At 45.5% G+C, this 25,546-nt stretch overlaps 1 protein-coding gene across 3 annotated transcripts in view; it reads right to left on the reverse strand.

Annotated features, from left to right (window-relative positions):
- LOC139256445 (jupiter microtubule associated homolog 1-like) overlaps positions 1-25,199 on the reverse strand; it is a 50,390-nt gene extending 25,191 nt beyond the window's left edge. Inside the window, exons 1-4 of one of the 3 annotated variants that reach the window (XM_070874226.1) lie at positions 25,055-25,199; positions 21,203-21,357; positions 18,604-18,731; positions 11,738-11,768 (exon numbers count right to left, since the gene is read on the reverse strand). In XM_070874226.1, coding sequence (XP_070730327.1) covers positions 11,738-11,768; positions 18,604-18,731; positions 21,203-21,357; positions 25,055-25,110 — 370 coding nt within the window. In that variant the 5' untranslated portion in view covers positions 25,111-25,199. The remainder of the gene's footprint in view (positions 1-11,737; positions 11,769-18,603; positions 18,732-21,202; positions 21,358-25,054) is intronic. The other 2 variants (XM_070874225.1, XM_070874224.1) reach the window with 2 other exon arrangements.
- Positions 25,200-25,546: the final 347 nt, after the last annotated feature.

A 25,546-nucleotide genomic window follows, 5' to 3' on the forward strand; every position in this document is an offset into this window, starting at 1 on the left:
CAGCACATTTGGAAAGCAGTGACCAGATCAGTCCAAGTCAGCATGGATTTATGAAAGGGAAATCATGTTTGACAAATCTTCTAGAATTTTTTGAGGATGTAACTGGTAGAATGGACAAGGGAGAACCAGTGGATGTGGTGTATTTGGACTTTCAAAAGGCTTTTGACAAGGTCCCACACAAGAGATTGGTGTGCAAAATTAAAGCATATGGTATTGGGGGTAATGTACTGACTTGGATAGAGAACTGGTTGGCAGACAGGAAGCAGAGAGCTGGGATAAACAGGTTCTTTTCAGAATGGCAGGCAGTGACTAATGGGGGACCCCAGTTCTTTACAATATAAATCAATGATTTAGATGAAGGAATTGAGTGTAATATCGGCAAGTTCGCAGATAACACTAAGCTGGGTGGCGGTGTGAGCTGTGAGGAGGACGCTAAGAGGCTGCAGGGTGACTTGGACAGGTTCGGTGAGTGGGCAAACACATGGCAGATGCAGTATAATGTGGATAAATGTGAGGTTATCCACTTTGGTGGCAAAAACAAAGGCAGAATATTATCTGAATGGCAGCAGATTAGGAAAAGGGGAGGTGCAACAAGACCTGGGTGTCATGGTACATCGGTCATTGAAAGTTGGTATGCAAGTACAGCATGCCATGAAAGCAAATGGTACGTTGGCCTTCATAGCTAGGGGATTTGAGTATAGGAGCAGGGAGGTCTTACTGCAGTTGTACAGGGCCTTAGTGAGGCCTCACCTGGAATATTGTGTTCAGTTTTGGTCTCCTAATCTGAGGAAGGACATATTTGCTATTGAGGGAGTGCAGCGATGGTTCACCAGAATGATTCCTGGGATGGCAGGACTGACATATGAGGAGACTGGATTGACTGGGCCTGTATTCACTGGAGTTTAGAAGGATGAGGGGGGATCTCAAACATAAAATTCTGACAGGACTGGACAGGTTAGATGCAGGAAGAATGTTCCTGATGTTGGGAAAGTTCAGAACCAGGGGACATAATCGAAGGATAAGGGGTAAGCCATTTAGGACTGAGATGAGGAGAAACTTCTTCACTCAGTTATTAACCTGTGGAATTCCCTACCACAGAGTTGTTGATGCCAGTTTGTTAGATATATTCAAGAGGGAGTTAGATATGGTCCTTCCAGCTAAAGGGATCAAGGGATATCGAGAGAAAGCAGGAAAGGGGTTCTGAGGTGAATCAGCCATTAACTCATTGAATGGTAGTGCAGGCTCGAAGGGCTGAATGACCTACTCCTGCACCTATTTTCTATGTTTCTATGTTTTTATGTCTGAAATTTGATGAGTTCAATTAAATAACAGGATTGAACATAGTATAGTTGATGTATATATGGACTTTCAAAAGCTGGATAAAATGCCACACAACAGGCTTGCTGGCAAAATTGAAACCCATGGGAATCATAGGCAGTCCCTCAAACAAGGATGACTTGCTGCCACAAGTTCACAGATGTTTCAATGAAGGACCCAATGTTCCAGTCCTGAACTCCTATTGAGGGTGGTGGAAGATGCCTGTGCGTGGATTTTTTTAATGTGGCAGTCGTTGCACACCAGCCATCACATGGGCTTGACAGAGCTAGGCCTTTATCTACTGGCAAGGATTAACCAAGACGACTGGAAATCTGCTCTGCTGCACGGACCTAGTGCGCAGACATCAGTGTGGGCTCTTCTGGGCCCCGTACCCTCATTCGTCATGATCTCTTTCCATATCTCCGCTACAATCACCAACCAAATCTCAGCCACAATCACTCATCGCATGGGAATAAAGGGGTAGTGGCAGAGTGGATACAGCATCAGCTCAATGACAAGAGTTGCGAACAGTTTTTCAGGTTAGGAGGAAGGAGGGTCAGTATTGGGACCAATGTTCTCCAAGCTGCACAGCCATTGGGAGCTCCAGCACCCCACATCCAGCTTCTCAAAGCAAAAACTACACATGCAGTATTTTGAATGACCAGGGAGCACCAATTTTTTTTTTTTTTTTAAAAACAGGGAACATTGATTAGGACCACTGTTCTGTTTGATATATTAATGACCTGAGGTATATAATACAGGTTATAATTTCAAAGTTTGCAGATGACATGAAACTCAAAATTAGTAAAACAGCAAGGAGAATAGCAGCAGACTTCAGAAAGACAGGATGGACTGGTAACACATGGATGAAATGCAAAGTGATGAATTCTGGAAGGGAGAATGAGGAGATGCAATACAAGCTAAACAGTACCATTCTAGAGTGGGTACAGGGACAGACCTGGGGATTTGTGCACAAATCTTTGTAGATGGCAGGACCAGTTGGTAGTACTGTTAAAACACCTTCAGACTCCTTGGCTTTATAAATATAGAGTACAAAAGTAAGTTATGCTAAGCCTTTATATAGCACTGGTCAGCCCTCAGGCCAATTCTGGGCACCACACTTTAAGGCCTTGTTGCAGACACAATGTAATACAAGTAAATAAAACGGTAGCGGAGAAAACCATGAGATTAGAGATAGACAAATCTCCAGGGCCAGATTTAATACCCTGCGGTGGAAACAGTCTGAGGAAATTGTTGATGCTCTCATGACCTTTAAAACTTTGGTTTAGGAATTGTCCCCCTGGATTGGAAATTTACAGTGTCACCCCATTATTTAAGAGTAGGAGAGAGAAATTAGGAAATCATAGGCCTATCAATCCAATGTCTGTGGTGAAGTTAAAGAATCTGTTATTGGGGACAGTGACTGAGCACATGGACAAACAAACTGATCAGAGGGTAAAGGGAAAGTCATGTCGAATGAACCTAGTTGAATTTTTTTTGAGGTAATTAATGTGATAGATAAGGGAGTCTCTACGGATGTTATATGAACTTCCAGAAGGCATTCAATAAGGTTCCACATAAGACAGTTATCAGAAATGAGACCACATGGAATTGGAAGCAATTCTATTGACATGGATGGAGAATTGGTTAGTGAGTAGGGAACAGACTGGGGTAATGGGCACGTACGCCAATTGGCAGGATGTGACTACGTGTCCCCCAGGGCTCTGTACTGGGGCCTCAGCTTTTCACTTCATAAAATGACTTAAATGAAGGAAGAGCAGTATAGCCAAGTTTGCCAACACTAAGTTGGGTAGCACAGCAAGTAAAGTAAATGAGAGCAGAAAGCTGAAAAGGGATGAGAGTGGACAAAACTCTGGCAGAGAGAGTTTAATGTGGGGAAGGAGAAGTATTAGCCCTCTGCTCCACAGGTGGCAAGGGACATGGTCCACTTGCAGAAAGCAAACTAGGAGAAAATGGAGGAAAAGCATGAAAGGGTCAGATTCTTGTACTATGTCGTTTTTACTATTTGCTATTGGGTTTCAACTCCCTCTCACTAGCACCAATCTGAGGCTGAACCAGACGGTTTGCAACCTTGGTGTCATATTTGACCCTGAAATGAGCTTTTGACCACATATCCGCAGCATAACCAAGACCGCTTCTTTCCATCTCTAACATTGCCAGTCTCCACCCTTGCCTCAGCTCATCTGCTGCTGAAGCCCTCATCCATGTCTTTGTTACCTCTAAACTTGACTATTCCAACACATTCCTGGCTGGCCTCCCACACACTACCCGACGTAAACGAGGTGATCCAAAACTCAGCTGCCCATGTCTTGGCTTGCACCAAGTCCTGCTCACCCATCATCCCTGCGCTCGCTGACCAGTTAAGCAATGCCTCAACTTCAAAATTCTCATCTTTATTTTCAAATCCCTCCATGGCCTTGCCCCTCCCTATCTCTAATCATCTCCAGCCCCACAACCCCCCTCCCCCCCAATGTCTGTGCTCATCTAATTCTGCCCTCTTGAAAATTCCTGATTATTAAATCACTCAATCATTGGTGGCCGTGCCTACTGTTGCCTAGGACCCAAGCTCTGGAACTCCACTTTTTCCTCCTTCAAGGACGCTCCTTAAAACCTACCTCTTTGACCAAGCTTTTGGTCACCTGCATTAATTTCTACTTGTGCGGCTCAGTGTCAAATTTTTAATCTCAATCCCCATGAAGTGCCTTGGGACGTTACACTATGTTAAAGGCACTATAAATACAAGTTGTTGGGCATGCTACACAAACTATTTACTTCAAGTCTACAAGCCTCTGATCAGTGTAATATGATCTACCATTCTGAAGAGAATAGGATAGTGTAGTGTAAACCTCTATTGAATCTTCAGTCGATTACTGCAAGTGCAGACTGCTTACCCCTCAGGAGGAAGAGTATAGCTATGGGGGTAGCTGTAGCATTGCAAGGAACAAAAATCTGCTTATAGAATAGCTATGAAGTGACTGAATGGTACTAAAAGCCCCCAAACTTTTAACACTGGGCTCAGTGTTGGGACAGTTTAGGGCTGTACAAAATGTCATTTGAGAACTTGCATATTCCACCTGGACATCTATGTCCTCTGGGACACAATTAGTGGGGGGGGGCAGGACTTCTACCCACCAATGACAGGTAATGGTAAATGGCAGATTTATTAAATGAGTGCTTTGCATCAGTTTTCACAGTAAAGGAAGAGAACAGTAGAATACTAGGGATAGAAGGGAAACTAAAAATAAGTCATGGGGAGAAACTTTAGATTCAATAAAAGTTTAAAAAATGGTAATGGAGAAATGAGACTCCAGATAAATAAATCCAGATAGCTTCTACTCAGGAATTAATTTTCCAAGCTCTTGATTCTGGTATTCTACATTAGAGTGGGAATTTGCTAATGTCACTCCATTAATTAAGCAGGGTGGGAGAGTGAGAAACAAAGTGATTAGAGGCCTGTTATTTTAATGTCAGTTGTGGGGAATTACTAGAATGTGTCATTAGGGACAGACTGAGCATTTGAACGTGAGCTGAGCAGAGAGTCAGCATGGCTTTAAGAGCAAGTCATGTCTGATTAATAGCTGAATTTTGAGATCACTAATAAAGTAGCATCTATGATTGTCATCTATACTGACTTCCAGAAGGACTTGTATCAAGGTTCCACACAAGAGATTAGCAAAATGAAAGCACACAAATGGAGGTAGCCTTTTGACTTCAGTTGTGAGGTAGAAGCTAAGAGTGGGGATACAAGGTAGGTACGCAGATTAGCAGGATGTGACAAGGTGTTCTCCAAGGGTCTGTTCTGGGGACTCAATTGGATCATATTTATTAATGATTTGAATATATAACTATTCCTTCATCCAAGATTACAGATGACACCTAGGTTAGGAGGGACAGCAAGAAGTGCAGATGGGAGCAGTAAGTTGCAACAGGCCATAGACAGATTAAGTGAATGAGCAAAACTAGGGCAAATGGAATTCAATGTGAGCAAGTGTGGTCATCCAATTTAGACACAAGATAAATCGAAGTATTTGCTAAATGGTGAGAAACTCTGAACTGGAGGAGCAGAGAGATTTAGGAGATCAAGTACACAAATCATAAAACTAGTGGACAGGTACAAAAAAGCAATAAAAGTCTAATGGCCTTTATCACAAGGGGGCTGGAATACAAAATGGAGAGAGAGTTATGCTTCAATAGAGCTTTGATCAAACCCCATCTGGAGCAGTGTTCAGTTGTAGGCACCACACCTCGGGAAGGAGGGGGTACAGTGCAGATACACAATACTGGAGCAGAGGGTTAAAACCTTGACTTGTATTCCCAAGTGTAGAAGATTGAGGGTGATCTGATCAAGGGGTTTAATATAGAAGGATTTCATAGGGTAGATAAACTATTTCCTTTGGTGGGGGAAATCAAAAACAGGGGGGCATAACCCTAAGGAACTGAGCAATTCAGGGCCAAATTTAAGAAGAACTTCAGGGTAGCAGAAATCTGGAACGGTCACCAAAAGACTGGATGCTCTGGTCAACTGCAGCTTCCAAGACTGAGATGGAAAGATTTTGGTTAGGCAGCCTGAGCTGTTGCTAAAATGGGTGCAAGATTGTCTTCCTTCCAAAAGTTGTGCAAGGCAACAGCAGCTGACTGCACGGAACTTGCACGAGGAGAATCTATGGGACCCCATGCCGACCTTTGAATACTGGGCCCAGATGTCCCTCGCGTCCACTGTTTAAATGACAGGAAATATAGTGGAAAATGTACTTCCTCTTGATCAAGGTACAACTGAGGGGAAAAAAAACAAGGCCCAACATGTTGCAGTCTCAGCGTGACCATTCCAGGCGATTGAAATGTGGGTCACTAAAATCCACAGTTAAATCTCACTTCCTTTGACCAATGACGAGTTCCTCCCGATTAGATAGTACACATGAAAGAAACTCCTGGAACATAGGGACAGGAGGCAGCTATTCAGCCCATCGAGCCACTCAATTGGACTTCAGGAATAGTGCTGTAGCCTAGTGCATCTGAAGCAGGAGTGGGATGAAGTTAAAGATAGTGGTGCACTCCAGACTGTCAGCACAGAACGAGTGAATATTGAGAAGTGATGCTTCAACTGCACCTGCCCTGTTAAATCACTGGGGCACGACTGAAATTGCAGAGTCCAACATCTAGCATTACTAATATACACACAGCAGCAAGAGGGGACAGGTACAGTAAGCTGCTCATTGATCAAAGTGCTCATACTGAAAATGACAGACCTGTGAAGAGAATGCATGGAGAAAGCTGCAGTACTGGGGCACCTTTGCCTTTATCTGAACTGGATTTGCTCTTGCTACATTGTCAGTATTCAAACCCCAGACTATGAACAGCAAGAAAGACGTTTGACCTGGTTTACACATCAAAATTAGCTTTCCTTTGAATAACACTCCTGAAATACTGCCTGGTTTTCACATACCACATTGCCAGCAGAAATTTGACCAGTTTGAAGCTACTATTCCAGTGAAGAGATGGGATAATGCTGGCTGTATGAGCCCAAGTATCTGAGCATCCTCATTCAATTATGTTTTAATATTTAAATTCTGTGTCCACTTCACAAATGCACAATGCAGCAAAAAGTACAATAGTCATCCTAGGACCTGCATTACTGCTTGAAAACTTGGTTGATGTTAAGTCAATTCATTTTAAGCCATTTATCTGCACTGCTCACCAGGCTCTCTGCCTAATGCACTATTGTTTTAGCTTCTCAACAGTTACTAAAACATAAGACTTAAAAAAATGTGGGGTGGATGAAAGTGCATGTTTGAAAAGGTTATTGTACAAGGCACAATGGGAATCAGAAGGGATGCAGGCATTACATGACATCATGCATGGGAATGATGGCAATTGACATGGTCAAGTAGAACGATTCTCAAAAGGCATGTAACAATCCTCACAAAAAGGTTCATACACTGAAGCACGATAAGGTGCGTTAAGCAGGCTAGATGTTTAACTATATGCCACAGAATCCAGGTGTCAGATATGGATACCAGAGCTGATAAAATACAAGCTTTGAACAGCTTCTCATGAGCTGTACCACCAATTATCGCCAATTCTGGACACCCTGAATGAGTACAGTTCAGAAATGTTTGTGGTGCATAATTCCTCCACTTGCATTGAGGGAGAGACACCGGGTAGATTAGCAAACTATAAAAGATGGTGAAAGGTGATGTTGGGTTTGAACTTTCCCATACTATTCGAGTAGCAGGATACGACAGCTGGTTACTGTAATGCAAATGCCAGGCAGCACTCTTCCTGAACTAAAATCACCAGTGGCATAGCAGCTCCAATCAGCACCTCCCTGGGCTGGATTTGTCCAACAGCTGGATTCAGAAAGGGATAGGCTCTAACTGCAAGTTAAGACATGGAAACATTGAAAGTAGTATCGAAGACAATGAGCAGAATAAAGGATAGTGTGTGAACCAAGTCACATTAGCTGCTGTTAAAATCTGTCCACTTAAAAAGGCATGTGCATTTGAGATTCGAGGGCAGTATTCTGAAAGTACTGAAGTGGTCAGTGCTAAAACCCAACACCAGATTAGTCACTTGGAGAATTTTCAGGCTGAACAATGGAAGACCAGTTTAAAGATTCAATATGCAGAGGTCAGCATTTCCAGTCAAAGCATGCTACTGTGTGCACAATATACCCAACAGATCAGCTGGGATCAATAATCAGGGAAATGTGTACAGCAAGTGCTCTAGTAACAGTGATGTTGGTCATGGCCTCCACGGTTCTGGTACTCTTATAGGAACCATTCCTTCCCCACTGACTCCTTCAGTGCAGTTACTGACAGGCAGCATATGCACAATCATGGGTAGTCCCTCGGAATCGAGGAAGACTTGCTTCTGCTCCTGAAGTGAGTTTTGGTGGCTCCAATGTGAGATCCACAGACTGTCACAGGTGGGACAGACATTCGAGGAAAGGGTTGGGTGGGACTGGTTTGCCACATGCTCCTTCCGCTGCCTGCGCTTGACTTCTTCACACTCGTGGCGGAGATTCAAAGAGCTCAACGCCCTCCCCGATGCACACTACTTCAGGCGGTCTTCGGTCAGGGACTCCCAGGTGTCAGTGGTAATGTCGCACTTTACCAGGGAGGCTTTGAGGGTGTCCTTGTAAAGTTTCCGCTGTCCACCTTTGGCTCGTTTGCCATGAAGGATCTCCGCATAAAGCATTTGCTCAGGAAGTCTCTTGTCTGGCATTAGAACCATGTGGCCTGCCCAGCGGGGAGAGAGAGTGTGGTCAGTGCTTCAATGCTGGGGATGCTAGCCTGGACGAGGACACTAATGTTGGTGCACTTGCCTCCAAGATTCTGCAAATCCCCTGGGAGGACATCGTTGGTGATATATCTCCAGTGACGAGGTGCCTTCTGTACATTGCCCATGCAGGAGGGCAGGTATTACTACAGCCCTGTAGACCATGAACTTGGTAGTAGATTTGAGGGCCTGGTCTTCGAACACAGGCGGCCAAAGACTGCACTGGCGACGATGTTGAATTTCCGCATCAATATCTGCTTTTGTTGACAAGAGGCTCCCGAGGTATGGGAAATGATCCACATTGTCCAGGGCCGCGCCGTGAATCTTGACTGGGGGGCAGTGCTGTGCGGCGAGGACAGGCTGGTGGAGGACCTTATGCTTAACATCCATAAGACAAAGGCCCATACTTTCATATACCTCTGAATACATCGACTACATCCTGGAGTTCAGCCTCAATGTGCACAGACGCAGGCGTCGTCCGCGTACTGTAGCTCAACGACAGGTTGGGGTGATCTTGGATCTGGCGTAGGTTACAATTTCCCACTGGTTCTGTAGTAGTTTAGTTCCACTCCAGCGGGGAGCTTGTTGACTGAGGTGGAGCATGGCAGCGAGGAAGAGGAGGGTTGGAGTGATGACAGCCCTGTTTGACCCCGGTCCGGACGTGGATTGGGTCTGTAATGGATCTGTTGGCAAGGCCTGTATGTCGTCGAGGAGCAGGCGAAGAATGTTGACAAACTTGAGGGCATCCGAAACGGAGGACGACGTTCCATAGTCCCTCATGGTTGACAGCGTCAAAGGCCTTTGTAAGATCAAAAAAGGCCATGTAGAAGGGCTGGCGCTGCTCCCTGCATTTTTCCTACAGCTGTCATGCTGCAAAGATCATGACCATTGTGCCCCGTAGGGGATGAAATCCACTGATTCCAGGAGGAGCTCCTCAGCCACAGGGAGAAGGCGGTTGAGGAGAACTCTAGCAATAACTTTCCCAGTGGCCGATAACAAGGAGATTCCCCTGTAGTTGCCGCAGTCGGTCTTGTCTCTTTTTTTTTTTAAAAAAAGATGGTCACAATCACTGCATCTCAGATCACCCAGCATGCTCTCCTCCCTCCAGATGAGAGATGCAGTCATGTATCCGCGCCAACAGCACCTCTCCGCCATACTTTAGCGCCTCAGCAGGGATTCCATCCACGCCCGTAGCCTTGTTATTCTTGCTGTTTTATGGCTTTGCCTACCTCGTTCAACATTGGGATTTAACGGAGGTGGTGACGGGGTCGCATGCTGCGGGATGGAGTCGAGAACACACAAATCAAAGGCAGAGTCTCGATTGAGCAGATCCTCGAAGTGTTCCTTCTAGCGGGCCCCGAGAGCCTTGTGTCCTTGACGAGTGTTTCCTTGTTCTTGGCCAGGAGTGGGGTGGGGCCTTGGGAATTTGGACCATAGGTGGCCTTGACTGCAATGAAGAATCCTTGCATATCGCAGCTGTCAGCCAGTTGTTGTATCTCCCATGCTTTCTCCATCCACCACCTGTTCTTTAGGTTCCGGGTTTTATTTGTTGGAACTCAGCCTTGAGCCGTCTAATGTTGCTTTGCTGCATAGTACAACAGACAAGATTCCTGGTAAAATCCACCATGTGGTGGCTAGATGCTAACTTCCACATTCTCACTGCAACATTCTAGGAGCTCCATTGGTCATGGGTTCATTTCTCAGGTAGTCCAGAGACTAAAAAGCCTTCAGTAACTGCAGTCAGCTAGAGTGCAACATTAGTTAAATCAGTACTCTCAGCCATGCCCTGTGCATGGATATAGGAGACCAAGATTCATCTTCAAACAACCAACCAGGAGTGCAAAAGTTATTAATACTTTTCCTAAATGTGAAATGGGTAACTGCAACCACCATCTCAGAATATAAAATACTACTGTGTATAGATCAAGCCCTTCCTCTTTCTACCACCCCCCCACCCAACCACCTAGATATTCCCAATAGCTGATCTATAGACCAACCACACAAACTACAAGGTCCCAGGTTCACTGCCTGGTCTGTAATGAGCGAGTTGATCTCTGCTGGGATATTCAGGACTGCAGTACCCAGCTGCTGGGGAAAACCAAAGTTCTGGCAGCTGATTATCCAGGCTGGAAGTGCACATGCATCATGATCTTGATCTCCCAGAGAAATAACCTGCCAATAGTCAACACTCGTGACTGGCCAGCTGGAGGAGTGGCCAAAAGATGACTGGCCTCCATACCCAGAAGAGAGAATACTGAATCACTGAAAAACCCAAAGCATAGTTGCCAATATCTGGTAATAACCAGAGCCCATATTTGGTATACCTTTAAACAGGGTGCTTAACATCCTGGACCACTATAGAAAATAGGCCCAGCCGCAAGTCAATAAAGCTCCCTCTGAACAAGTCCTGTAAACTCAGCTGTCAAAATCTAGGAGTTACCTTGAAAAGGTTTCCAAGCCTCTCTGTACACCAGTGGCCCTTTCAAGCCCTACAAAGGGGAATTTTACCTTATTGCACAAATCCTGGGAGAGCAGCACTCCAATGGTTTTCAAGTGCCATTCAAGATCCAATGCTCGACATCACTCCTGCAGCAGGTTCCACAGGACCGACCAGTTTCCTGCACATGTGCAACTTACTAACTAAAAACAATTCTAATAGTGATTCTTAGGAACTGCAATTACTGGATTTGGGCTGGCTTGCTTTTATGATGCAAAATGTAGACCAGTTTCACACACCCCAGGAGCCAGCTAATCAAACAGGAGAGTCACACTTGCTGTTAGGCCAAGGTAAAACTGCATTAAAGTGCAGCAAAGTCTCAGTGCAGAATGGTTAACAATGCTGTTAGTCCATGCACAAGCATGCATCTCAGTGGGTTACAGTTAACACATGGAAGCAAGACAGTTAGCAGTACTGAATGAGGCAACCCAGCTGACAAAGATGCCAGGCACTGCAGTTTAAACTAAACATCTAACCCACAAAGGCTTACTGAATAAGCAAACCACAAGCTTCATTGGGCTGTTTTTAGGACAACAGTTGAGAGAACATGCACAGAAGAATGTAGGAAATGCTGAACAAGAATCTCCAGCATGCCAGTTAATCCACAATCTTGCTTACATGTACCTGGGCACTTTTCACCTTCTCCAGTTAAACCCTAGATGAAAAAAAGCATTAAAATGTCATTAGCTTTAAAATCAAGGCTATAGACCAATTCCATATTGTTAAAAATCAGTGTACAATAACAGGAGCCACAGACCAGTAGACAATACCAGTTATTCTGTATAAAGCACATTGAACAATTGGTCACATTTTAGGTACAATTAAGCTGCTTGATGAACAAGTTACTATGACAGCAATTCACAAACCCCAGAAGCTCAAATTTGCCACATGGAGTCATTAGTACTATACCATGAGAGCAAGATCCCAGGTCCTTGCAGAGCCAAATTAATTCAGTTGGGGCAGCACTTGATGCATTGCAACTAACCCCACTATCCCAAGGGAGAGGATAGAAAAGGCCAGGGTTCACACCCCTGCTCAGGGCTGTAAATATTTGGGCAAACCTTCCCAGTGGCAAAGTCAGGGACACCAGGAATACTGGCTCTGTGCTGAATTAATTTTCAAAAACAGTGCTACAATTGACCACAGCACTGCAGTTTGTGGAGAGTCCTGCCCCTGACCAATATTTCACCACCTCTTCAGAAGGGTATTCGTGTTAGGTGAACCACATTTGGTTTGGCTGTGCTGTACCTGTGATTGCATAAGCAGACAACTCACTGCAGTCTTATTGAAATACATTTGGATGGAGCACTGGAGAGAAACACTTTCTAGAAATAGGTCAGAATGAGAAAGTACTGAACATAATTGGTGAACTAGAAGCACAAATTATTTTGGGGTTATGATACAACATTAACAAGTAGCTTAGGCTGGGGCAGGACAGAGTGGAATATTCCTGGTTAGCAACTATTCAGGGGGGACAGTTAGAGAGTGAGGAGGAGTAAGGATGCCCATCAAAACTTCCATTACAGCATTGCAACACACATCACTGGGGGAATCAATTTGGTTAGAGTTCAGGAGTAAAGGAGCTGTTACCTGACTGAGCATAGTATACATTGCTAAACAAGGGAAATGAGGGGAATAGAAATTGCATTTATATAGCGTTTACCACCACCTCAGGCCATCCTAAAGCAATTTACAGCCTTTTTTGACGTTTAGTCGCAGTGCAGCCAATTTGCACACAGCAAACTCCCATAAACAATGCAATACTGTTTTTTTTTAAATAAAAGTGATGCTGATTGAGGGATATATACTGGCCAGGACACCAAGGAGAACATCCCTGCCCTTTTTTGAAGTGGTGCCATGGGATCTTTTGCATGCATCCGTGAGCAGACGGCCCTGTTAAACATCTCATCCGAAAGACTGCATCTCTGACAGTTCACCTCCTCCTGCGGTCCCCACCATCACAGAAGCCAGTCTCCAAATTCGATTCACTCCACATGATCAAGAAACGGCAGAGCGCACTGGATATAGCAAAGACTATGGGCCCCAACAACATCCCTGCTATTGTGCTGAAGACTTGTGCTCAGAACTAGCTGTGCCTCTAGCCAAGCTGTTCTAGTACAGCTACAACACTGGCATCTATCCGACAATGTGGAAAACTGCCCAGGTATGTTCAGTCCACAAAAAGCAGGACAAATCCAATCTGTCCAATTACCACCCCATCAGTCCACTCAATCATCAGCAGTGATGGAAGGTGTTGTCAGCAGTGCTATCAAGCAGCACTTACTCACCAATGCTCAGTTTGGGTTCTTCCAGGACCAATCGGTTCCAGACCTCATTACAGCCTTGATCCAAACATGGACAAGAGAACTGAATTCAAGAGGAGAGGGTGACTGCCCTTGACATCAAGGAGCCCTAGTAAAATTGAAGTCAAAGGGAATCAGGGAAAACTCTCCACTGGCTGGAGTCATACCTACCACAAAGGAAGATGGTTGTAGTTGTTGGAGGTCAATCATCTCAGCCCCAGGACATTGCTGCAAGAGTTCCTCAGGGCAGTGTCCTAGGCCCAACCATCTTCAGCTGCTTCATCAATGACCTTCCCTCCATCATGAGTGGAGATGTTCACCGATGATTGCAGTGTTCATTTTTTGAGTTGCGAATGGAACTGAAACAGTCTATGCCCACTTGCATAAAGTCCTGGATGACATTCAGGCTTGGGCACCACACAAGTGCCAGGCAATGACCATCTCCAACAAGTGAGAGTCTAACCACCTCCCCTTGATATTCAACAGCATTACCATACCCCCCACCATCAACATCCTGGGGTCACCATTGCCCAGAAACTTAACTGGATCAGCCACAAATACTGTGGCGACAAGAGCGGGTCAGAGGCTGGGTATTCTGCGACAAGTGTCTCACCTCCCGACTCCCAAAAGCCTTTCCACCATCTACAAGGCACAAGTCAGGAGCATGATGGAATACTCTCCACTTGCCTGGATGAGTGCAGCTCCAATACTCCAGAAGCTCGACAACATCCAGGACAAAGCAGCCCGCTTGATTGGCACCCCATCCACCACCGTCAACATTCACTATCTACAAGATACACTGCAGCAACTCTTCTTCGGCAGACCTCCCAAACCCACAACCTCTACCACCTAGGACAAGGGCAGCAGGTGCATGGGAATAGCATCAACTGCAAGTTCCCCTCCAAGCCACACACCATTCTGACTTGGAAATATATCAGCCATTCTTTCATCGTCGCTGGGTCAAAATCCTGGAACTCCTTTCCTAACAGCACTGTGGGAGCACCTTCACCACACGGACTGCAGCGGTTCAATGCGGCAGCCCATCCCCACCCTCTCACGGGCAATTAAGGATGGACAATAAATGCCCACATCCAGAACTAACATTTTTTTTTTAAAGTACACTGCTCCCTCATTACAGCACTGGAGTTATCAGTCTAGATTTCTATGCTCAAGTCTCTAGAGTGGGACTCAAACCCACAATCTGCTGACTAAGACACTGCCATGGATGATACTTCAAGGAAGAGGTGAGTAGAGGAGATGGGATAATCGCAAAGGATAGCCATCAGCATAGTACTGAAAAGAATAGTGAAAAATCAGTAAAAAAGCAGCATGCAATGCAGAGGGGAGAAAGGGCATGCATTCTACAATAAAAATGCTCACCTGGAAAGAAATGGATTAATTAACAGCAGTCAACATGGATTTGTAAACAGCAAGTAATTTGGATAAATGCAAGAGCTGAGTGCATTGATAAAGGAAATGTAATCATAGAAATTGACATGTCTCCCTGGTGTCTTAACCAATATTTCTCCTCAAACATCAGATTATCTGGTCATTTATTTAATTGTTGTTTGTGTAACTTTGCTGTGCGCAAATTGGCTGCATGGAGTTGAAGTAGTGTACCAAGAAACCGCAGTGATTGTTGCGTATATGGGATTTTGAAAAAATAATAAAAAGTGGTGTTGCGTGCTTGAAAAACTGAACACATGGTATTAAAGGCAGATCAGGGTCTATGTGGTAGCATGGATAGGAACAGGTTAATGGTGGCTCAGACTGGGGGAGGGGGGGTATATTCAGGCACAGAGGGCACAAAACCAAAATTTGCAACAAATAGGAACATAGTTTAAAAGCAATGATTGAGACTGCAGGAGGACATACAGGCAGAGATGTGAAAGCTCGATATCAATGCTAGTTTTAGAGAGCACCAGCATGGAGCATTTTTTTGAAGCCGATAGTTTCAGATCTAGACCCAAATGAAAACATGCAGCGTGCTCTTACTGCCTGGGTGATGGAGTGATAAATTCACTCAGGATACAGCCAGTGACCTCAATTAAGAGGAGCTGCAACAACCTCAAAAGGAAGGGAGCCCAAAATAGCACTTCAGGTAGGAAATTAAAGAAAGTGACAAAGCATTAAAATATTTCCAGTCTCAGAATGGACATTTTTTAAATTTACCAAGGACTGTACATATTGTATTCAATATAGGCCATGCTTTCAGCCCTGTAACCTATATGCAAGCGATGTTGCTCACCACCTCTCGACTCCTCCATTAACTGATTGATTTAGGACAAGCAGTGTGACCAAATATTGGGAAGACTGAAGCTGTTGTCTTCAGCCCCGTCACAAACTGTTCCCTAGCCACCGACTCCATCTTTCTCCCTGGTCACTGCCAGTCTGAAGCAGATTGTTCACAACCCAGGTATCCTATTTGACGGAGACAAGCTTACAACCACATATCCACTCCATCACCAAGACTGCCTACTTGCACCTCCATAACATTGCCCGTCTGTCCCTGCCTCAGCTTATCTGCTGCCAAAACCCTCACTTTTGTTACCTCTAGACTTGACTATGCAAATGGTCTCCTGGCTGGCCTCCCATCTTCCACTCTCCGTAAACTTGGACTCAGTGAAAACTGTCCTGCCTGTGTCCTAACTTGCATAAAGTCCCATGTGCTCACTGACCTACAGTGGCTGCTAGTCCAGCAACACCTCCATTTTATAATTCTCATCCTGGTTTTCAAATGCCTCCATGGCCTCACCCCACCTCCTTTAGCCCTACAACCCTCAGATCTGTGCTCCTGCTCCACCCCTCATCACTCCACCATTGGATCCTCCTCCTCCTCCTCCTCCTCCTCCATTGGATCCTCCTCCTCCTCCTCCTCCTCCACCATTGGATCCTCCTCCTCCTCCTCCACCATTGGATCCTCCTCCTCCTCCTCCACCATTGGATCCTCCTCTTCCTCCACCATTGGATCCTCCTCTTCCTCCACCATTGGATCCTCCTCCTCCACCGTTGGATCCTCCTCCTCCACCATTGGATCCTCCTCCTCCACCATTGGATCCTCCTCCTCCACCATTGGATCCTCCTCCTCCACCATTGGATCCTCCTCCTCCACCATTGGATCCTCCTCCTCCACCATTGGATCCTCCTCCTCCACCATTGGATCCTCCTCCTCCACCATTGGATCCTCCTCCTCCACCATTGGATCCTCCTCCTCCACCATTGGATCCTCCTCCTCCTCCTCCACCATTGGATCCTCCTCCTCCACCTCACCCACCTCATCACTCCATTGGACACTCCTCCTCATCATCATCACTCCACCATTGGATCCTCCTCCAAAACTACCTTTGACCAGGCTTTTGGTCACCTGTCCAAATATCGATGTGGCTCAGTATCAAATTAATTTGGCAACGCTCCCATGAAACACCTTGGGACGTTTTACTACATAAATGTAAGTTGTTGAATTTGACTCAGGCAAAACCAGTTTATATCAAAATCTCTGGCAAGCCAAAAATTCCAACACAAAACATGCTTTCCAATCTTACTAAAATGTTTGCTGATCCTTTAGTTGCATTCTGATGGAGTACCCAAAACATTAACCTGGCTTTTCTGTTTACGCATGCTGACTAATCAATTTCCAGCACTTGATTGTGAATATTGTGAATGCAAGTACATCTGCTCAAAGTACTTTCTATCTTAAGTTTAGGACATCCACCTGGAAAAGCCTATTTCCCTAGTGACATTTCCCAGGTATCTGCTATATTGAATTTCCTGAGTAAAATAACCTATGGCAACTCATTAAGCCTCCTTGCCCAGCTGATTATGCTACATCAATTGAAATAATATCACTTGGTCCAATGTTTCAACTTCATCTATATTTCACTACAGGAACTGCTAAAATACCAGGTGACAAGTCAAGAGAAAAGGTGGCTGTAAATAAATTACCTTATATTTATACAGCATCTCATCACATCACCACATCACAAATCACTTCACACACAATAGGAGGTGGGTGGGGTGGTTTGACCCATCCACCTCCACGGAGGTGTGTGGGGGGCCTGACCCATCCACCTCCATGGCACGAACCTGGTATTGCAGTACTTCCAGGAACGGTGCAGTGGCTCTAGGCCTTTTGGCTAAGAGCATTGGCGCAGAGTGATCCTTGATGTGTGCAAGGTGACCTCTGGCGTTTGTGATTTGACAAAGAATTGGAAAGATTGGCAACGAATAAAAAGAGGTGGGTGGGATGGCTTGACCCATCCACCTCCACGGAGGTGTGTGGGGGACCTGACCCATCCACCTCCATGGCACGAACCTGGTATTGCAGTACTTCCAGGAACGGTGCAGTGGCTCTAGGCCTTTTGGCTAAGAGCATTGGCGCAGAGTGATCCTTGACTGGTGCAGGGTGACCTCTGGCGTTTGTGACTTGACAAAGAATTGGAAACGATTGGCTACGAATTTTAAAAAAAAAAAGGAAGTCCAATGACTGCTGTGCAGGTGAATGCACTCAGCAAGGTCCCACAAACAAGATGACTGATCTGTTTTTGGCAGTACTGGTTGAAGAACAGGAGAATTCGCTGCTCTATTTCAATTAGTGCTGTCGGACCGCAACATCTACAGGTCCTCAGTTCAATACCTCTTGTGGGACATAAACCCAGAGCCATGGTGAGATGCATTTCTGGAGAAGGGATTAGGGACATGACGAAAAGACTGGTGGGTAACATTCAAATCTATCAAAAAGGAGCATGCACATCACATCTAAATGCTTTCAAGTCCAGCAATATTGGGAAAGCACCCATATAAAATTGCATCTCATTACAATGGTGGCCACAATTCTTTCAGATAATCAAAAAAGGAAACACCCACATTTTTCCACTTGGATTAAATTGTTAAAATCAAGCCAATTACAATCAAGCTCCGTTTTGTTCAATTTATTCTGCAATGTTCTGGAGAGAAGATTCAGAATCTTGCTTTGTATTGGCTAAATTACAGCAGAACATCATTCCATGGGACTGCACTGGTGTCCGAGTCCCAGCACTAGTGGTAAGCTAAGAAAAGGCTCGAGACTTGTCCAGTCAGGGAGAACTCCAGCCCAACATGTACTACGAGATGCACAAATATTCTGCAGCAAAACAACTTTAAGTTACAAACCCAGTTTAATGTTGCCCAAAGAGTTTAAACAGTGTTTACCAGAGTGTTGGGGGGTTTTTTCACAGTGTCAAAGATGCCACTTGTCTTGCCACCAGGAGGGTTTCTCCGTTGCTTTGGATCTGGTGCATCAGTGGTAGCCGCCCCAAAGATACCGCTGCTCTTTCCACCTAGAAATGGCAGAAAAATAAGAACTGGAGAGCATAACACAGGCACCATACAACAAGAGGCATTTCCACACTAGTCAGCCATACCTTCAGATTCCAACTTGCTCTAGTGACCGCTGCCAATGAACTGGATCTGATGCCAATGACCAGAAGCTGCACATTAATCTGGACACTGATGACGTTTCTGCTTTTTTCCCCCCCCATAGAGCCCGTGAAACCTGAAGGTCTGCTCCATGTTCCTGACATTTTCCCCCATGCCAGCTCAGTGTTGGACATTTTCCCCAGGCCCGCTCATTCATTGTTGGACATTTTTCCCAGGCCCGCTCATTGTTTCGGACATTTCCCTCCCAGGCCCGCTCACTGCTCCCAACATTTTCCCCCAGGCTCCGAGTCCCGAAGCAAACAATCACGCACAACTACTTCTGGTCCATTGGCAGCAGTTGGGTCCATAAACAAATAGTGCGAAGAAAATCATTCACTTACTGGGTGATCAACTGTACACGAGTAATAGCAAAGGAGGTAATATTTGGCTAGTCAACAAGGCACTTAAAACTAGTCCTGCAGTTCTGTTTCACCTCAGTGGCACTGCAAGAGTTTAATAACTATCCCACAAGGCATTGCTATCAACACAGCAGCTCATCATATTTCTACTCACTATCTTTCTCCTCCCCTCACTCCGCTGCTGTCTGGGACGTGGAACTGCATCTGTTGCACTGATTCTCTTACCTGCACCAATTTTGTTAACTGCCAGGAGGTTTTTCCAGAGTGGTCACATACACCATCTTAAGAAAAATTGGAGTAAATCAGAGCTGGCCAAACTTGCTTAAATGGGCAGAATTGGCACAGGTGGCAGGTTACACCCCCAACCAGGTTTTTAAAGTCATAGCCTAAAAAAAAAAATCCTACCCAAGTGAATTCCACCAGCACAGAAACCTTGGGGGGAACTTGGAGATTTGCATTTACTCAAAAAAAGTGCACACAGATAATTGGGGAAAATGGAGCCCAAAGGGAAAATAGAATAGCAGTGTAAACGAGAGATATAAAAACAGACAGTAAAAGCTTCTGTAAGTATGTAAAAAGGATCAGATTAGCAAAAGTAAATGTGGGTCCCTCACAGGCTGAGACAAGAGAAATTATAATGGGGAATAAGGAAATGACAGAAATTAAAACAAATACTTTGTGTCTGTCTTCACAGAAGATGATGCAAAAAAAAACTCCTGGAAATAGGAGAGCCAAGGGTCTAACGAGAATGAGGAATTGAAAGAAATTAGTATTAGTTTTAAAAAAAAAAGAGTACTGGAGAAATTAATGGAACTGAAGCTGATTAATTCCCCAGGTCCTGATGGCCTACATCCTAGGGTTTTGAAAGAGGTGGCTATAGAGATAGTGAATGCATTGGTTGTCATTTTTCAAAGTTCCATAGATTCTAGAATAGTTCCTGCAGATTGGAAGGTAGCAAATGTAATCCTGCTATTTAAGGAGGGAGAGAGAAAAACAGGGAACTACAGACCAGTTAGCCTGACATCAGTAGTAGGGAAAGTGCTAGAAAGTATCAAGAACATGGTAACAGGGCACTTAGAAAATAATAGGATTGGGCAGAGTCAAGAGATTTATGAAAGGGAAATCATGTTTGACAATTCTGTTTATTGAGTTTGCAACTAACAGAATAGGTAAAGGGGAAACCAGTGAATGTGGTATATTTGGATTTTCAGAAGGCATTTGATAAGATGCCACACAAGGTTACTAAACAAAATAGGGCTCATCAAATTGGGGGCAATATACAATCATGGATTGAGGATTGGTTAACAGACAGAAAACAAAGTAGGAATAAACAGGTCATTTTCAGGTTGGCAGACAGGTGTCACAAGGATCAGTGCTTGGGCTTCAGCTATTCACAATCTATATCAATGATTTGGATGAGGGGACCAAATCCAGGTTTGCTAATGATACAAAAGCTATGTGGGAATGCCAGTTGTGAGGAGGATGCAAAGAGGTATCAAGGGGATATAGTCAGGCTAAGTGAGTGGGCAAGAACATGGCAAATGGAATACAATGTGCAGAAATATGAAGTTATCCACTGTGGTAGGAAAAATAGAAAAGCAGAGTTTTTTTTTTTAAATGGCGAGAGATTTGGAAATGTTGGTGTTAGAACAGACTTAACATTACACAGAAAGTTTGTTGTAGCAACAAATCGAAGTGTGAACTCGATCCACACAAACTCTGGAGTGACATTCTACACAAAGGCCTGCTCAGAGACTGCCTCTGCAAGTGTTTGATGGCATGAAATGCAGCAAGTGGAGGACTAAAACAAACATTTGTACAATTCAGTATAATGTTCTCCAACAGCAGGCATCATTTTCTAGACATGCACTTAAAAGACAAGGGGTTGTATGGAACATCCAAGGCAGAAAATTAACTTGGTCAGGCAACTTTAAGCCTGTTTACTCAACCAGCCATCACACATTGCACTGCACCTGGAGGGTTGCTTCTTCTGGCCACAGGCTGGCTTTCCACTGGTGGTCCAAAGATATTCGACGCCGTCTTGTTTGAACGAGAATGCACTGGTTTGACATTTTCCTCCACCCCGAATGAGATGCTGGATCCTCCACCAGGAGGCTGCAACACTCTGCTTGTAAAGTGAAAAATATAAACTTCCATAAATCTCAAGTTTCCACAAAATAAAAATAGCCCTTGGATAGGTCGACCAAAGAGCATTAATATTTAGGCAGCCAATCACCAGAAAAAGGTTACACCACATGCAATATCATGAAAGCAAATAGTATGTTGTACCCCAATCCCTTTGTAATAAAGTCTAAGAGTAAAGTCTTACTGCTATCATAGGACCTTGGTGAGACCACACCTAGAGTACTGTACATTTTTGGTCTCCTTAACCAAAGAAAGAAAGACTTGTATTTATATGGCGCCTTTCATGATCACCGGACGTCTCAAAGCACTTTACAGCCAATGACATATTTTGAGTGTAGTCACTGTTGTAATATGGGAAACACAGTAGCCGACTTGCACATAGCAAGCTCCCACAAACAGCACTGTGATAATGACCAGATCATTTTGTTTTATGTTGGTTAAGGGATAAATATTGGCCAGGACACCAGGGAAGGATATACTCACCTTAGAGAGTGCAATAAAGGTTCATTAGACTGATTCCTGGGATGGGGAGATTGTCCTATGAGGGGAACTCTAGGGGAATCAAAGTGGAATTGAGAGAGAACCATTAGCTATGATCTTATGAACTGCAGAGCAGGCTTGGAGGGGCCAAATGGCAGACGCTGCTCCTATTTTCTTATGTTTCTTCTGCAAGATTGAGCAGACTAGCCCTATATTCCCCAGAGTTTAGAAGTAGGAGAGGTGATCTCTTCAAAACAAAATTCTTAAGGAGCATGACAGGGTAGATACTGGGAGGATGTTTCCCCAGGCTGAGGAGTCTAGAACCAGGGGTCAGCCATTTAGGACTGAGACAAAGAGAAATTCCTTCACTCAGGGTGGTGAATCTTTGGAATTCTCTACCCCAAAGGGTTGTGGATGCTCAGCTGTTGAGTATATTCAAGCCTGAGAGCAATAGATTTTTGGATATTAAGGAAATCAAGGGATATGGGGATAGTATGGGAAGGTGGCATTGACATAGGTCAGTCATGATCTCATTGAATGGCAGAGTAGGCTCAATAGCCTACTCCTATTTATGTTATGTTCACAGACAATTGGGCTCTCGTCTCCATTCAAAATGGTATTCTAGAGCTAAATATTGCCTATAGCAATAATGGTCACAACAGGAAAAACCTAATCACGTATTTAAAAAGGAAAAAAGTCAGACTTCAAAACGAGCCTCTCTTTCTGCCCCACTTCCCTAACCTCCATCACTCAAACTGCATAAGTGACACTAGAGAGCCATAATTTGTTCCAAGTACAAAGCCAAAGACAAGTTACAACGTATAGGGTCTTATAAGTTACAACATTGAACTCAACTTGTCGTGTCAGCATTTACCCTCCACGTGAGCAGTCACCCACCCCATTCCCACATTCCTTCATCCACCAGTCCAATCTAATCTTGAATGTTCAACACAAATCCCACTAACAAACCACAGTATGAAAGATAGGTCATCGAGCTGAGACGTCAACGCTGTCTCTCTCCACAGATGCTGCCTGACCTGCTGAGTATTTCCAGCATTTTCTGTTTATTGCAGTATGAACATGCTGTTTAACAGAAACAGCACCTCAAGAGTACAGTCCATTCTCTCCCTACGCAGCTTTGCAAAGGCTGGGCAGCACCGTCCTCCACCACTAAGCTTCAATACTCCATTCCCAGCACAGCACCCACAAGTGCAGGGAAGCCCACTTAAATGGAAATACATTTGGAAACAAAATGAGAATTTAACCAGCTGCAAAATGCAGATCAGAAAAGCCACTGAATCAAACCAGTTTGACACCCTGTAAACTTCAGATAATACAGCAAGACCCCACTTTGGTCATCTGATTCTCTATACCAAGTCACAAGGAAACTCCCTTGCACAGACAGAAGGATTCCTATACTGTAAGCATCTTAAACAGGAGCATGTTAAGTGCCAGTGAACAGACATTAAATGAGACAGCAGATATCAAATGCACAACCACTCCCTCCACTTAGCAGCAGCCGAGTTTAAGTTACTGAACCAGTGGCAGTGTTAAATCAGAACAATGAATTAATGGCAAAGGCAGTGTGTTCTGCCATGCATATGCACCATGTTCAAACAAGCAAATCTGGATTGCAAACCCTCATTAAAGACAGACTAATTGAGCTCCACAGTGCAGTGATCACCACCCCCTGGTGTAGCACCAAGCCAGACAAAAGGTCTACACCCAAACACAGCCAGTCTCCTTTACACATACATGCAGACAATTTGCACACTTCAGCTAGAAGATCATAGGTACAGGCTAATCTGGAAGTATGCAACCAGCTTTACCCCATCATCATCTTCCCCTCAAAAAAAAGGCTGGGGTGGTGGGAGAGAAAGTAATAGAGTTCCTGTCCCCCATCAGTGACACCCACCCCTAAAAACAGATAATTGCTGAACATCACTGGAAATAGCATAGCTGAATACCACAGGTTTCCACCAATAAAGAGTAAATGGAAGACACACCCATATTTCTGGAACAGCAGCAGTTCACAGGGACCATTATGATTTCAGGCATTGTTATAGCATTGAATATTGCTGATTCAGTGCTCAAAACCTCCACACTCCAAACACATTCACCAACTACGACAGGAACAACCACCAGCAGGAGAGCTTTGGAAAAATTCTCAATAAAAGATGGACGTCAATTTGTGTTCATGATGTGTACAGACTGCTCGAGCCAAGCTCCATTCTGTCAGAACCATTCAGCTGTCTCATTACATTCATACAGACCCCTTAGAACACAAAGAGCATATTTAACATCTTCCAAAAAGATTTAAACAAAGGGCTCATTTTGTCCAATTAAGGTTAATGCCACAACTGCTCCAGCACAGTTTAAAGATGTACCCATGTTCTGAAGTAGCTGTTAATGGACCAAGTACATTTTAGTGACTCATGCATTAACCCCAGTTCACAAAAAGCTCTTGCAGATAAGCTGCACGTACTGCGTCTGCCTCAAACAATCAGCTTAGAATTGGCTTTATTATTAATGCAGCAAGACATCCCAGAGTGGGGGGAACCAGCCTGGATTAATGGGGCAGTGCCCCAGGGGGGGAACCAGCCTGGGCTAATGGGGCAGTGCCCCGGTGGGGGGGAACCAGCCTGGGCTAATGGGGCAGTGTCCCAGGGGGAGGGAAACCAGCCTGGGTTAATGGGGCTGTGCCCCGGGGGGAGGAAAACCAGCCTGGGTTAATGGGGCAGTGCCCCGGGGGGAGGAAAACCAGCCTGGGTTAATGGGGCAGTGCCCCGGGGGGAGGGGGGGGAAACCAGCCAGGGTTAATGGGGCATTGCCCCAGAGTGTGTGTGTGTGTATAGGAGAGCGATGTCCGACACAGCGGGGGGCCACGGACCCCCCCCCGCCCACACACTGGGCGAGGCGCGGCGCGGACTGCAACCGGACCCAGCCCACTGCCCTTTGTCCCGGCGCCTCACACCGGCCCGGCCCGGAACCTCCCCTCCCCCCTGCCCCGGGGAGCGGAGGGGGAGAATCGGGAGCGGAGGGGAAGAATCGGGAGCGGAGGGGGAGAATCGGGAGCGGAGGGGGAGAATCGGGAGCGGAGGGGGAGAATCGGGGCCGTTCCCCTGCCCCACCCCTTGCCTGAGGGGCGGCCCAGACGCGGTGTCCAGGGTAACGGCGGCCTGGCCCGGCCCCCGGGCTACCTGGAGCTGCTGCGGCCCGTGGAGTCGAGGCCCTGGTATGTAGTTGTGGTGGTCATCGCAAGGCGCCGCTTCCCTCAGTCCCTCAATCCCCGGCTCGCGCTGCTCCTCTCTGGCCGCCCGTTCGCTCCCTGCTCCCCGCTCCGCTTATTTATAAACCGCACTCGCCCGGCCCCGCCCCTGCTTCTCTCCCATTGGTGCACACCCCGAGCCGGCCGCTCCTCTCTCTCATTGGCGTGAAGAACAAACGGCAGGCGGACTTTCAAACAACAGCAGGCGCTCTATTGGCTACGGCCGCTGTCAATCAATATCTTGGCGTGGGACGGGGCTGCTCGAGCTGCGAAGGTGACGTAATCAGCAGGCTTTTGTTCGAGTTGAGGTGACGTTATGCCAGAGCCAAAGCAGGGCAAGTGGCACACATGCTGGCACTATGGACATACTGGCACCCTGGGCATACAGCCTGGTACCCTGGGCATACTGGTACCCTGGGCATAC

The sequence above is a fragment of the Pristiophorus japonicus genome, unplaced genomic scaffold (genome assembly GCF_044704955.1).
Source record: "Pristiophorus japonicus isolate sPriJap1 unplaced genomic scaffold, sPriJap1.hap1 HAP1_SCAFFOLD_727, whole genome shotgun sequence".
In the NCBI taxonomy this organism is placed as follows: domain Eukaryota; kingdom Metazoa; phylum Chordata; class Chondrichthyes; family Pristiophoridae; genus Pristiophorus; species Pristiophorus japonicus.